General features: G+C 37.4%; 1 protein-coding gene across 1 annotated transcript in view; it reads left to right on the forward strand.

Annotated features, from left to right (window-relative positions):
• EYS (eyes shut homolog) overlaps nucleotides 1-15,587 on the forward strand; it is a gene marked incomplete at both ends in the record, with an annotated part of 784,773 nt that overhangs the window by 619,152 nt on the left and 150,034 nt on the right. Inside the window, one exon of the mRNA XM_084261159.1 lies at nucleotides 2,997-3,161. Within this exon, the coding sequence (XP_084117285.1) occupies nucleotides 2,997-3,161 (165 nt within the window). The remainder of the gene's footprint in view (nucleotides 1-2,996; nucleotides 3,162-15,587) is intronic.

Genomic DNA, 15,587 nt, shown 5'->3' on the forward strand with positions numbered 1-15,587 from the left:
GTGTCATTAGGCTGATCTTGATAAGCTCTAGGAACAGTAATGCTGTGCATGAGGCTGCAGCTTGCAGCAATCAGCTGTTTACATTGCATCAAAGCTGTTTGCTCGTATTACTGAATTAATTTCAAATGCTGGATTTACTGTTAAGGATAAAACATGATATGTGAAAAATTATTCCAAAGTGGGGTTTAGATTTCGTTACTTTTGTCAAATCCAGCAATACTGGAAATTAATTGCTTGTTGCTTGACAAATATTGAGGAGCTTAAGATGTATTTCTTCTATATACAGAATAAGACAAGAATACTTAGACTTAATGGATATCGCTGTAGGTGTCCTTGGGATGCTGGAGTTCCTACAGACTGTTTGCTGTCTTGCCATAAGCTGGGGTACCTGCTTGACTAATGCTTGCCTCTGAATTACAGTTTTCTCTCCAGATCTTTTTTTGTAATTGAGTTCTCATTTGCGTGTTAGTTTACTCAGAATTAGCATCATTATTTGTCAAGATTTAAGGAACAAGATAATAAGCATCCTTAAAAACAATTTTGTAGTTACAAAGTACAAATGATAACCCCTGTGCTCTCAGTGACCTCTTTACTGATATTACATAGTTGTGACTGATTGCAACTGTTGTACAACTTTAAAACAGAAAATGAGTACTGAAATAGCCTGCACACCATGGGGAAGAGGGTGTACTCTGCCTCTTTGGCTGTGTTGGCCACATACGAGTTTAAGTCTCTGGTGAAGCCTCTGTCTTTGCTGTGTCTCTTCTGCCTGAGAAGTCTTCACAGCATTGGTGATGAAAGCTTAGGCAGCTTTGGGTGCAGCACTACAGGTGTAGTCACTGCAGTTGAAATAGCATATTTTTCAGTAGTTTTGGCTCTCTGTTAGTGCTGAGAACTCTGGCTGCAGGGCGCTGTACTCCCTGGAAAGTTGCAGGTCTTTGTGGAATATCTCACCTTTGAAGGCATCTATCCCAGCTAAAGAAGCAATGAGGTCATCCTTCCTTTCAAGACTGCCTGAACATACTGTTCTCCCTTCCCCTTCTCTCTCTCCTCCCCTTCAATTAGCTGAAAGAAACTTCGCAAAGTACAATTTTGAATGTAGAAGCTAAATTGTGACAGTTGAGTGTGTTTTGAAAACTGCCTAATAAAAAATGTTTTAATAGCTTTACCTGCAAGATTTACCTTGTGAGTACTATCCTATTCTGAGGCTTCTGAAGACACTAAACATGGAGAATAAGAACTAATGGCTTCACAGGCCCTCTCTGTGAAAGATCACAGATCACCAAATCACTGAGATTGGAAGGGACCTCTTGAGATTGTTTAGTCCAACCACCTGCTTAAGCAGAGCAGGGTCACCTAGAGCAGGTTTCTCACAAACACATCCAGTCAGATTTTTAATATATCCAGGGATTGAGACTTGACAAACCTCTCTGGGCAACCTGTGCCAGGGTTTGACCACCTTCACAGTGGAAAAGCATATTCATGTATGTGTTCAGGTGAAATTTCCTGAGTTTTGGTTTGTGCCCACTGCCTGTCAGGGGGCACCGCTGAGAAAAGTTTTGCTCCCTCCTCTTCATCCCCTCCAGTCAGCTATTTATAGATTCTGATAATACCTACCCAAGCCTGCTCTTCTGCAGCATTAGGAGTCCTGACTCTCTCAGCATCTCACATATGAAAGAGGCCCCAGTCCCAGAATCTAGTCTGTGGCCCTGTACTGGACTAGCAACATCCACTAGTACTTTTCCCTTGAAAGTATGTATTTAATTAGACAAACAGATTTCTCGTAATTGTGTAGGTCTGCTTCGGATTTGCAATGCCTTTGACCTTTACCTCAGCCTCTGAGGGAATTTTTTTATTCTGTGTTTTTTTTCTCTTTCTCCAACAATCTTGATTTTTCCAGACCTACCATGAGAAATGCCGCTACCTCTTGCTTTCCATCCTGTCTTTCTTTTGCTGTCAGGTTGTGGTGTGGGTTTTTGTAATGAATGTCCTTCACACGTGCATGTTTAACGAGGGGTTTCATTTTGTTCTTTCTTCTTAACTGAAAGAAGTGAAAGAACTGGTGGCAGAGAAGAAACCATGAGCAAATTTCACAAACAATTAATAATTAATTGTTTAGCAAAAATTTTAAAAAATAAATACTTATATACCAGCCATGCCTATGTGTAATCATCAGTCACAAATCCATTGTATAGTTTTAGTTCATTGAATAAAAATTGCTTTGCAAAAATATTATCTGAAACTCAGACTGATTTTCTTTTAGCTCATCCCTTATTCATATCCCTGGTGATGAATTTGGATAGTCTTCAAGGAGCATTGCTTAACCAGGATGCTTAAGGCATCAGAAAGACATTCTGCTTAACCTCAATTAGTTTTGCTGTATTTTTTTCTTGCTTGAGTGGTATTATTATCAGAGCTGGGGGGGGGGGGGTGGGGGGTGAGGGGCGGGAAACAAACCAAACCAAAAACACGACAAAGGTAATTAATACAGTAAATGTTTCCTTCACTGTTAAAAGTTACTGATTTCAAGATGAGTAAAAAACTACACACTGTTCAGTAATGTCCTCATTGTAATTTTCAAACCCAGAACATTTGAGCATCCTCAAAATGAAGACGACCTGTGTTTCTTATCCACAACTATAAGCCAGAAGTACTTCACAGGGATATCGTAGTACAAAGGTTCTGCACAGATAAATCTGAAAAGATTTGTGGCAATCGTTTGGACTTTATGGCATCCTCCAGCAGTAGCCCCTCCTATAATGGTCTTTTCATTGCTGGTAGTATGCAGATGTAGAACATTTTCATTTTCTGCGTAATTAACTTGAAAGTTTGAAATTCAATAAATTTACATGCATGCTCTGCAAATAATATAGTTGATTACACTATTAACAAGTATTCAGAAGGATATTTTTAAATGTGCTTTGTTGATTATATTGCATCTTCTTACTTTATTTTGTAATTATTTAATAAAATTACCTTTTGGTTCTTCATTTCAGACACAGCCCTCTTTTTTCCATCCTTCACTGGAAATTCTTACTTGGAACTACCTTCTCTAACATCTGTATCTGAGACCAGGACTGCATCTGGGCAGGAAACAAGCAATCTGACGACTCTGTACTTGACAGTGAAAACAACTGCTCTAAATGGCACAATCCTTTACAGTGAGTACCAGTGATACTTGAGGCTAAGTATCAGTTTTAGCTCCTTCAGGTCCTTATTAACATTGGTGTACATCAGCTGGCATTTCCTATTCAGCAGCAAAATGAGTCATTAAAATGGAGTAGAAGCCTTTTGGTATTCTAATGAATGATGCATTATAAAATTTTGAGCCATTGTTCTTTGTGTTCCTCTGGAAAGTTCTTCAATTTACGACTCATTGAGCAAAACATAACTTACAACTGAAAACGCTACTTCCTGACAAGAAAGAACATAGTAAGCATACTGAGTAATAAGTGTTACAGCTCTAAAGTACATATATTGAAGAAGTTTTGAACAATTTGTTACAGCAAAACAGCTTCTCCATAGTTGGCTTGAGGCTCACTTATTATTGTAATTGTTACCTTGGTTTCAAAGATTTTTTTTTTTTACTTGCAGAAGTATCTTAAATTCTGCAAGTTTGCTGTATTCCAGAGTATTTACTGTGATTTCAGACTTCAGAGGAATCTTTTGTGGTCAATGAAGAGCATACTTGTACACTTGAATGTAGGCTTTTTAATACCATATAAGAATGTTGCTTCTTGCCTGCATATTTCATTCCTCAGTATATGGTATGAACTTCCAAACAGTATGCTTTTCGCTAATCAGCAAGAAAAGTAGGCTTCTCTGCCAGTTGAATATTTTGTTACATATTTTAGCTTGTAATTTCTATCCAAATGTAAAACCTGGAAAAGTTATTACTTCCTCAACTCAGGAAGAGCTAGAAAAATAAGCATGTGCAATCTATGTGATAGATCTGCTCCACAAAGACAGACTCATTAGGGGTGTTGTCTGTTCACTGCAGCTTCCTAAGGTTTGTCCTCACAAAGAGATCTTGTTAATTTAATATACATTATTTGGTTACTTTTTGTTGGTTTATATTAATCTGCAAGTAATATGTGTGAAATCACCTTCACTTTTTAAATATTTGTAAGTCAGACTTGAAAGTAGTATAAACTTCATGGCATTATTTAATTAATTAGCAGTATAATACTTACTTTAGATGTAAACCACTGTAGCCCCAAGTTGAACACTTAGGTTTACTGCTTTTCAAAATGCTGTCTCAAATCCTTGTATCTTATAGCTGGGCTGTTGCTGCAGCTGTCTAAAGTAAATGGGTGCAGAATTTGCTGAGAATCATGGATGCATGGTGATGTGGCAGTTCCTTATGCTGAAGTGTTTTATACTTGTTAGTTATTTCACTTTCAAGAGAAGTTATCTGTCCTTCAAGAAGAATTTAAGGAAGGTCAGTGGAAGTACTTTGAATATATTTGACATTTAATGATTTTGTTTGCCTCATCAGTGCAAAGAAGTTGGCTTCCAGCCAAAGTTAAAGTAAAGCTATCTACCCATAAGCCCTGAGTAAGCATCTCTGTTTAAAATAAAAAAAAAAAAATTAAAAATAATCCAACTTGGAAGTTTCTCTGCTCTTCTCAGGAGGAAGTGGTGTTTTCTGAAAACCTGGATAAGCACTGTACTCTCACAACCTGAGCCAAATTGGTTTCTGTCACTACTTTTGGAAAAGCTTTGATCTCAAAGTAGCAAATTTATGATTCTGGGGAGGGGTGGCAGTTGAATGAGCTTTGAAACAGAATTTGCGATGCCTCATGCTGTTTGCCTGGTTTATAGCTCAGCTATTTTACACATAGGGAATTTGCTTATCTTTGCAAACATCAAATGTACAAAATGTGTCACTGAAAATCAGATTCCAACTTTTTCACTATCTGTGCTTTCCCAGAATTACAAATAGAAGATAATTACTTCTCCATTGCATTTTTGTACAAAAATTACACAAATACAAAAAAAAAATCCTCTCCTTTTTGTTTCCAGCCAGCTACATTGCAGAGTTAGAACCTAAGCTTTTCTTAGTCACACGTATTCCACAATTACATTCACAATCATAATTTAGTGCACTGAAAAGCAAAGTGAACTTGAAAATTTGGGGGGAGCTGTGTCAGCCTTTTCTTTTTAGGTTTCTCAGTTGTTGGGTGAGAGCTAGCCTGTACTTGGAATTAATGGGCTCCCTTAGAATAAGTAGTGTTGAGAATCAGAGATGAGTGCTATCTTAAGCTTTCAAACTATAATATAAGTCCGTGTGGGTGTGGAATTCTGCTTTGCTGTTTGTAAGTTTTCAGATTGTTTTTGAGAAACTTATAATTTGTCCTAGTTTATATGTTCAGTTCTGACCAACTGGTCAAGGCAAGCAATCCACAAATACTCCGTATGTCTTACAAGTGTAGTTGAGTGTTTTGGATAGACAGGGCTCTGAGATTTATGTATCTCAGGCATCATGGAATGAAGCACGCAGGCTGCCTCAGGATGAGGTACTAGGAGTCCAGGTGCAGCTGAAATGATGCTATGAAAGGAAGAGATAGAATGGATGCCTTCTTTGTGTGCGGAAGCAGGATAGCACAGTGGGTGTAAAGGTAGTTAATTATGCTCCTTAATTTCATTCACTGTATCCCAGTCAATCTGCTACTACCATTAGTTTTAACAAAAAGAAATGTACTGCTTTAACAAAAATATAGCTCCCTTATGCTATAGGTAATTAGTGCAAAATAAATGCCACTGAATTAGGTGGAGGGATTGCAAATTTAAAATATTTAAAATCATACCAGATGTATTCAATATGCTGCTGCCCCCAAATAAATTCTGCACACTGTCTCAGGGTATGTCCTTACAATTGAAACACTTTCTGCTTTTGAGTGTCAGAGATATGGGTAGATCCAGGCCTGAAGGTTGGTAGCCCTGCCTGTGGCAGAGGGGTTGAAACCCTATGATCCTCGGGGTCCCTTCCGACTCATACCATTCTATGATTCTATGATTCTGATTCCTGATTGTGTTTAAGAAGAAAAAAGTTACCTTTGTGTGTACAAGTACACAAAATCTTTCAGTACAAGTAGAAACTAATGCTTTTCTCTCCTACCAAACATAAAATTGAAAAGTTAACAGTCCCCCATGAGACTTAAAGCAAATCACACGTTGCAGAAAATCTCAAAAGGAATACTGATAAAACCAAAACAATAATAATCTAAACTGATCAGCATAGTGATTCTGCAACTTCTCAGTTTTCCCATTCTTCAGGAGTATCTGGTATATGTTTGGGGCAAAAGTCTTCTTTTTTAAAAGTGAAGAAAAATAGTATTGGCAAGAAGAGTAGTAGAACTTGGAGAATTTTGTTGCACAAGGATTTGTTTCATAAATCTAAGCTAGTAGTACTCTTTAATCAGTTTAATATCAAAAGCATTTGTTTTGTTTTTGAAGAGAAAAGACATAATGTAGACTTCATGATTTATTGAAGTTATTGTTCTTTACCTCCATTCTAAACTGGCTCAGTAGAATATGTTGCTGTAAAAAATTTCTTTATGACTCTATGGAAATAGAAATTCATGTCAGTAGTGAATGGAATGATTTTTACAAGATTTCATCACCTTTTATCAGAGGTTATATAAATAGTAGATGTACACTGGGAGGAAAAGCAAGAAAATTGGCTTCCTAGCAGGCCCTTATCTCTTGGGTTCTTGTGAGTGCAAGGATTGAGATTTTCATTTTAAAATTTTGTGATGAATGCTTTAAAATCAAGTTTTCAAACATAATGTTCCATTTTGCTAGAACTTATACCTAAGAAACCATTTACATTCCCAAGAATATTTCAGCTCCAGTAGTTCAGCTAAAAATTTGAAGGCATATTTTCCTAATATACAGAACTTATATAGGAAGAACTATCATTTCTATATCAGCAACAGTGTCATTTTTACTTATTTTCCCACACATTTCTGCAAAGATACTCCTTTATCAGACCAGAAAATATCTACACAAGTGTATACATTTGATTCTCTGATATGGGTAGAACAATTACCTGTGAAGCTAAAGACTTTAAAAATTTTGAAGAGAAAACAAAACTTCTTTTTACAGGCTTCCCAAATATTTTTAGTCACTGTGTATACCTGCCTTGTGTGTTGAACTCCTTCAAGCTTCCTGGTCATTGCTGTTCAGTTTGTACATTTCTTATTAAAATCTGCAGATTGCATTTCTCTGACTCATGTAGGAAAATACATATGTCAGGTAAGGCTGGGTTTCTCAGGGCAGGTCATGGTCTTGAAAGCAGGCTATGTTTTAAGAACAATCATAGAATGGTCTGGATTGGAAGGGACCCCAAGGATCATAGAGTTCCAACCCCCCTGCCACAGGCAGGGCCACCAACTTCCAGGCCTGGATCTACACAAGGCTGCCCAGGGCCCCATCCAACCTGGCCTTGAATACCTCCAGGGACGGGGCATCCACTACTTCTCTGGGCAGCCTGTTCCAGCACCTCACCACTCTTTCTGGAAAGAACTTCCCCCTAATATCTAATTTAAACATTCCCTCCTTTAGCTTTAATCCATTCCCCTTGTCCTGCCATTGTCTACCCTTTTAAAAAGTTGATTGCCCTGCTGTTTATAAGCTCCCTTCAGGTACCGGAAGGCTGCAATGAGGTCCCCCTGCAGCCTTCTCTTCTTCAGGCTGAACAAGGCCAGCTCCCTCAGCCTCTCTTTATAGGGGAGGTGCTCCAGCCCTCTAATCATCTTTGTGTTCTCCTCTGAACCCTCTCCAACAGTTCTACATCTTTCTTGTATTGGGGCCTCCAGATCTGCACAGAGTGCTCACGAGGGCAGAGTAGAGATGGACAATCACCTCCCTGACCCTGCTGGCCACCCCTCTTCTGATGGAATGACATATAACCAATGATGAGTGGCAGCTGAACAGAAGTCGGTATTTAAGGAGGAAAATCAAGCATTCTACAACGTCTGAACAAGCCTTTGGATTTCTGTGGCCCATGTCATGAAGACAGTAATAAGAAAAGGGAAATGAATGTGTACCATGAGATTCAGGCAATGAAAAATGAGTACACTTTCTTTTGGAGTGTAGATTTATAAATGCCTTTTCAATCTTTTTTTAAAAGGACCAGGAATATGTCACAGTAATACATAATCTTTATGGATTGGGAGGAAATAGCTGACTTGTTACCTGGTGGTAATTAATAGTAATTCTAAAGATAGTGTAATTCTCAGTGAACTTCTGTGTTTCTGTAAATGATGTTAATTGAAGTGTATATCTGGATCTTTGCAGAGGTTGGGGTGTGTGTGTGAAATTCAGTACAGCTAAAAAACATTGATTTGTTCTCCTGATTGAAAAAGAGAACCAGAAGTATAAATCAGTTGACAAAAGAATATAAATGCAAAATTCCATGTTTCTTGTCTGCACGAATGCCAAGTTTGGAGGGCCTTTTCCTCTTAGGAATTACAGAGAATAGAAAAAGTGATATTTATAATACTACTGCTAAAATCCTCTGCATTATATGAAGATAATATAATCTAAACGATTCTAGATTCTTAAAATTAATTGTTCTTATTAAAGATTATATATATAACCAAAGTTCTTGATTTTCCTGGGTATGAGAAGGGCTCAGTAGCAACATTAGACACGGCACATTCTCTTTTTCCCTATACCTGCATCCTGACAACCCTTCTCTTGTTTACACCCTCTTCTACTCTGTTTCTCTTTCAGCTGAGGACTTCTCAGGTTCCTTCACATTGGGGAAGATTGTGGAGCATGTTTTGTCTTGTCTGAACAGAGACTTCTAAAATGACACAAATTAATTCTTCCCTCAAAAAATCTGTTTGTAACTGCTGGTAACAGAAACTCTGTAGACCAATTACCTAAGACATACAAATCTGATCAAAGAAGTGTAAAGTTTTTAGGTTACTCCTGTAAGAGAGTGTTGATCTTCACCTGTGGTTTAATTTGTAATGTGATACACATCCAGGTATATGGTAACCATGAGGTTAAATGACAGAAATTAAAAAAGAGTAATTTTCAGCTTGTAAAATAATTAAACCATTCAAACACTCTGATATATAAATACATACAAATAATATTTTTTATTGTTCACTATCATAGTATAATTAGAATTTCAATTATTCCAATTGCATAGAAATATTACCCTTCAATTTTATCTTGAATTTACATTTGTCTTTAATCTGAACTCTGGTACTTTCCCTGCATGAATGTCTTCTGTGTTCTTAAATAAGAGACTAATTTTTGGCACATGCAGAGATTCGTTTTTCGTTACCTTTTCACCAGTTCCAGTTCCTCTTGCATGTTTTTGATACAATATGCATGTACCTTTAAAAACCTACCTCTATGGATGTCCATTTTCTGAGGTTTTTTATTTCTGAGGTTTATTTATTTCTTGCTGACATGCCTTCATGGTAACTTCCAGAGAAATAGGAAGAAATTTTTGCATTCCAGTTTCACTTCCCAGATTCTACCAACAAAGATTAAAATAAAAATGATGCACTGGAATTTCAGACAGTTGAAACATTTTCTCTGATTTTGATTATCTGACTTGAATTCTTAGTCTCATAATAGAAGGTACATTCTTTTCTAGATAACATACTCAACCTGCATCTCACCTAACATCTGTTCAGCTATCAGTTCCTACCTTCTGTGGAAGAACGTTAACACAGTATTCCTGAGGTGTTTATAGGGATTTTGTTACAGCTATATTTAAGCACTCCACATTCTTTAGAACATTATCTTTGCACTTTCTGGAAAGATAGGATGGTGTTAGTGGAAAACTATGCATTTGTTTCCATTCCAGTTATCCATATCTGAGACCTCCATGTACTTTGTTACAGCTTCCTTGTACCTTCCTGCACCCAGAGAGAGGGAAGAAGGGAGGGTCAGGATGCAGTGCTATGAGTTCAGTTTTCACCCTAAGCTAGGCCAGCTCCAGGAATTCAGGATAATTTTTACATGATGTCTAGCAGTCATTTAACTTTCTTTTTCTTCATTCATTCCCAGTAGCACATCATACTTGCATTCCCCTTAAAATCTGACTTCTCTTTTCGTGAGCATTGGATGTTTTCCTGGTTGTTGAACACAGACACAGAAAGTACTGCAGAGCTGCATATCTTACAGAACTCTGCTACCGTATTTAACATTAGTTACATCTTAACTTTACATTTCTACTTAGTCTCCCCCCCAGGTCTTTTCCACTTTCTGTAGCACCAGTTTTTTTCCCTTATTTTTCCTCCTTTTTTTGTTCTATGTCTCTCTGGTAATTTGGTTCCTTTTCAAATAATATAAATGTTTGCTATGATTGTCCACATTAATATTTAGTTTTACATAAATATAAAATGCAGTGTTATATACATTTGTAAAATACAAATCTCTCTAGTGTTTTGTGAATGAATAATTTGTGCATATACGGATTATCCTGAATTTTGTAATTTATTACTTCTGTGTGCAGGCACCAAGCTCTTCTGTAGTCCTGTCAGATTAACATAATATCCTTCATAAATTCATATGCTCCCTCTATTGTACCTTCAGCCTTGTTTTTTGCTTCTTGCTCTGTCTTTTGTTTTCCCTTCTAATGACTTCAGAAGAGAAGCTGTTGTTGTCAGGTGTGATCCTTTTAATAGTAGTTCAACCACTGCTTCTGCTGCAGCTTTTTTTTTTTTGAGCTGAGAAATGAACTGTCAACAGAAAGTCATTTTGAGGCTAATGCACTCACTGGGTACAAGAACTACAGAATTATAAAGAAAGGGTTAATGTACCTGGCATTTTCATATTCTGTTCATATCCCAGTGTAAGCAATAGCTCCATAATTAAGGTTGCAGTAAGTTTTACTTACTTATGAATGCAAGATGCATTCATAAAGCAAAAATCCTCTGTCTTGTCAAAAGCATTTTTCAAAACAAGAAGAAAAACAGTGATCTGCTTGCTTCATAGAATCATATAAAGTTTTCAGGTACATTTTACATGATTTTTTTTTAATTAATCCACATTCAGATCATTCATTTTACAAACACTAAACTATACCAGCTGGTGATGAGGTTACATGTATTTCTCTGGCATAGTTAGTAAACATTTAATTATACTCAGACAAGATGCTTTTGATATACAAATGGATTTGAATCAGAAACTATGCATAGGAAGAATATTTAAATCATAAACTTAACTTGTTTGTATTCATGTGTCTTAAAGAGAAGTAAACATTTAAACATACAGATGCATTATTGTGATACCTTTTAGCAGTTAATATAAATATATATATATACAAGAAAAATAAAATATGTATATGTCTATTTATCTGCTGATACACATAATTTGAGAATCAGTAAGTCTGCTGAGCTTGTCACTTTGTTAACTCTCACCAAATTGCTATTGAAAAGCATTTTTAGATCTAATGCCTTTATTAGCAAGGATTTTATTGATGGTTGTTCGACAGTAACAAATACTAAAGGCTATCTGTTGCTTGTAGAGGCTGCCAGAAATAGATTGGCTCTTAAAACATGGGGAAAGAGATAGGATGGAAGTGATTTATAGAAAATTACCCTATATGTCAGAGACAAAGAAACTAAGCCAAGAAGAACTGGTGTACACATCATTTTTAATGTATTGTAATTCATCGTCTGTTTTAATACAAATTTACTTGCCTTCTTAATAATGATGTTTCCCCTAGTTATTCCCAGTATGTATTTAAGAAGCATACCAACAGTAACAATCTATGGGCTACAAATGTCTGGACTTTTTGCAGTTACCTGATCTTTATCTTATCTTATTGGCAGAATGTGTGGAGATTTCTCTTTAAATATGCCATGAGAAAGAGTTTGAAAATACACACAATTATTATGTTAGTGACAATAAAGTTTAGCCATCATTTGAGAAATATTTCTTTGTGGAATACAGTATACATTCTCACATTTTTTTTTACTCTATTCCTTATTGATTTTACTTTTTCACGTGATTTAATTTCATCAGCATGTCAAAGCAAATTGTGATATTTAGCCACAAAGCAAAATAAATTGCAAACGGTCATAAAAAACTGATACAGTTATAAAGTTTTACTTCATCATCTTCACTTTTAACAGAGTCAGCATAATGCTGTTCAGAATCCCTTCAAGGACAGATTGTTTAACTTCTACTATATATGGTAGTCTATAACTTCTGACAATTGGATTTCAGATATCACAGCCCATGTTGATGGCATTCCTTAAGGACACCAGCTCCTTTTTCATAAGTTGTGCTCATAAATTATTTTCCTGTGCTCTCAGAAGCTTTGTTCCCTGTATCTACCCATATTCTACTTACCCTCCTAAAATTAAAGGTGGTCCTTTTGGGCAGTTCAGTCTATTGGTGTGGTATGTCAGCTGGTATTCTCAAGCAGAGCATTTCACAGTATCCTTCCTCTGAGTCCAAATACGGTTTTGCCTATCACAGAATCACAAAGTTGGAAAAGACCTTTAAAGATCAAGTCCAACCAATCCCATCCTGTGCTAAACCATGTCCCTAAGTACCTCTTCTACCCTGTTTTTAGACACATCCAGGGAAGGTGACTCAACCACCTCCCTGGGCAGCCTGTTCCAGGCCATGACAACTCTTTAAGTAAAAAATTTTTTTTCTAATATCCAATCTAAACCTGCCCTGGCACAGCTTCATGCCATTTCCCCTTGTTCTATCTCCTGTCACCTGGCTGAAGAGACCATCGCCCACCTGTCTGCAACCTCCCTTCAGGTAGTTGTAGGTGGTGATAAGGTCTCCCCTCAGCTTCCTCTTCTCCAAGCTAAACAGCCCCAGCTCCCTCGGCCGCTCCTCATAGGATTTTCCCTCCAGCCTCTTCACCAGCCTGGTTGCCCTTCTCTGTACTTGCTCATGGACCTCAATGTCCTTCTTACGCCTAATAAAGCTTCATCCTATAGCTTAATGGGAATATAAGTCTCTTACCCAGTATCCACTTGCTTGCCATCATATTGATGTACAAAACCAGCCTTCTAGCTTGCAGTTTCCTGTGAAAAATTAGTTGCTGAGGTCTGGTTTCTTTGACTAGATGTCCTCACGTAATCTCTGCTAAGATCAAGATAAATTACCTCTAATATCCAGCAAGACTTTTTACTCAGATGTTTCCTGATCTCTGTCTGTTCCCAGAATGTGTCTGTTTTGCTTAAGGCTTGGGTTTTTCCTGTGAAGGCAACTTCCCAACATATCATACATGGTCTTTTACATTGCCAGAATAAAGCCCATCTTCAGACAGACTCTCTGCCTTCTCATGCTCACTGTAGAAAGATTTAAAAAGCTGTCTTTTCAAAGGATCTCATACAACCTAGTAGATAGGTGTGACTTACAAGTGGTCCCTAAACTAAAGTTCAAGCAGTAACACTCACTGAAGTTTCAAGGACTAATGCTACCTTTGAGGGATTTATCCTAAAATTTTTAATCTAGCTGCAATAATGAGGACCTTCTTTCAAGTCTTCACTAGTGGGCAATGTGAATGGACAGATGGAGTCACTGGGAAAAGGGAAATAAACAATTCATATATAGCTTCACTTCTTCAAGACATGGTGCTATCAGTATATACATTCACAAGCCACCCACACTTCATGCGCTCTGAATTCAATGTAACTTACAGCTTTACTTATTGGTAGAATTTCAGAATGCCTGGAACAGCATCTTCAGGGACAGGTGAAGAACATAAGCAAACAGGTGATGCAAGATGTGCATTTATTTTTTATGCTGGGGTTAAAAAGCAGTGAGGTTTTTAACAGTGATAGTGTAATACGTTTGAAAGAGAAATTTCAAACTATTGTACTAAACTAAAAGCCAAAGGCATAAAATCCAGTCAAATTAAAAGCAGCTTTGGAGTAATTAGGTATTCAGAATATAAAATATATCCAAGAACAAAAGACATTCAGTAGGTTATCAGGATTTGTAATGAACTGAAGCAACCTTGTGTTGACTAGAAATGAGGGAGTTCACATCGAGAGCTGTTTCTGCTACAAGCTGTACAAAACCAAATGATCAGGAAGTTGTGAGCATCTGTTGCCTCTCTCTGCTAAAAGAAATTATTTTTTTCTTTCTGTTTTGTCCTCCAAATTGAAGTTTTCCTTTACAGATTAGCAGGTTTTCTAGCAAGGAGCTGTCCCAGCTACAACCACGTTCTTTCTAGGTAAAAACATTAAGGGATTTTCTAACCAGTGGCCACCTCCAGCAGCTCCAGGCTTGGGAGTCCCTCCTGCCCAGCCACTGGAACACAGCCCAGAGAGCTGAGGTCTCCATCCCAGGGTGATGGACATGGCTGCTGCATTCCTGTTTGCAGGTTAAACCATGTGAGATTAAGCACCTCTCCCAGAGACACATAGATCTGTGCACCCTTGCAGACACACAGACAACACGACATAGCTGGCCACACAGGCAAGGTGCTGCCTTTAACAGTGTAGAGAAGGTTCCATGGGCTTTCTCAGGGCAAGTGTATCTGCCACAGCCAATTGCAGTCTGTTCCTTCTGCTCCTCCCCAGTACTCTTTTGGTACACCTTGCTGTATTGGTTTGCATAGTTCCACCAGTACAGTCTTCCCCCAGGACCCCCAGATTGGCACCCATCTCAGTTCTGAAGGCCAGGTTGGCAATCTAAGTGACACCAGGAGTTTCTTGATATGTTTCTTCACATCATTAGTGTGACTGTTAGGATCAGTTTCTTGTCATTGTTTTCGTTACTGTTTGTCAAATCTAAGTTTTGTTTTTTGCCTTCCCCTTTTCCTTACCATCCCATTTTTACAGGTCCTCAATCAGATAATCTTACTGAAATAAGCATTCCCACATCTGCGTGCCCATAACAGTTAGTGTAACCAAACAGTTGTTAGTCAGGTTTGTGCCTCTGCCCATTTTGGTTTCCCCCTTTTCCTTATCATCCCATTTGACAACGCTGTATATCTGATAAGCAAATGCTCTGTCCTACCAAATGCCCTTGTAAAAAGCTTATTTGTATGGTGTATGTGTTGTGTGGGTTTTTTTCAACTCAGCTACAGACAACAGGTAGGAGATGTGATCCTGAGAAGCTAAAGAATTGCATACAGATATGATTCTGGAATGCAACGTTCCGGGTTTCCAAATATTATGATTCTAGGATTTAAGAAGAACATAGTAATCTTATGCTCAAATACTGCTGAACAATACATGCAGAAAATTAAATTTCATAACCTAGATATTAAGTCTTTTTTACTTCAGCTAAATATACAAAAATAAAGTGTAAAAATCAGAATAACATTTTAACAGTTTGTCTTAAAGGAGAAACGGGAACTGTGTCTGAGGTTCTACCAGAAGTTGCTACAATGAAATCCAAAATACTTTGCAGTTGTAGATATCAGTTATTTTATAGATGAACCATGTGCCATCTGTCATATTTACAATATACTATTTGGTGCAAGTGAACAAGGAATGAGATTATTACTCTTGGTTTGAACTGTGCAAGCAACACAGGATGTCTGATACGTTATAGTTACACTCATCAAGTCTGAAATGTGTCTTTAATTGGGAAAGGTGAGTTGTTCATGTTTACAGAGATTATAATAT

This window comes from Gallinula chloropus, assembly GCF_964237585.1.
Source record: "Gallinula chloropus genome assembly, chromosome: 3".
Classification (NCBI taxonomy): domain Eukaryota; kingdom Metazoa; phylum Chordata; class Aves; order Gruiformes; family Rallidae; genus Gallinula; species Gallinula chloropus.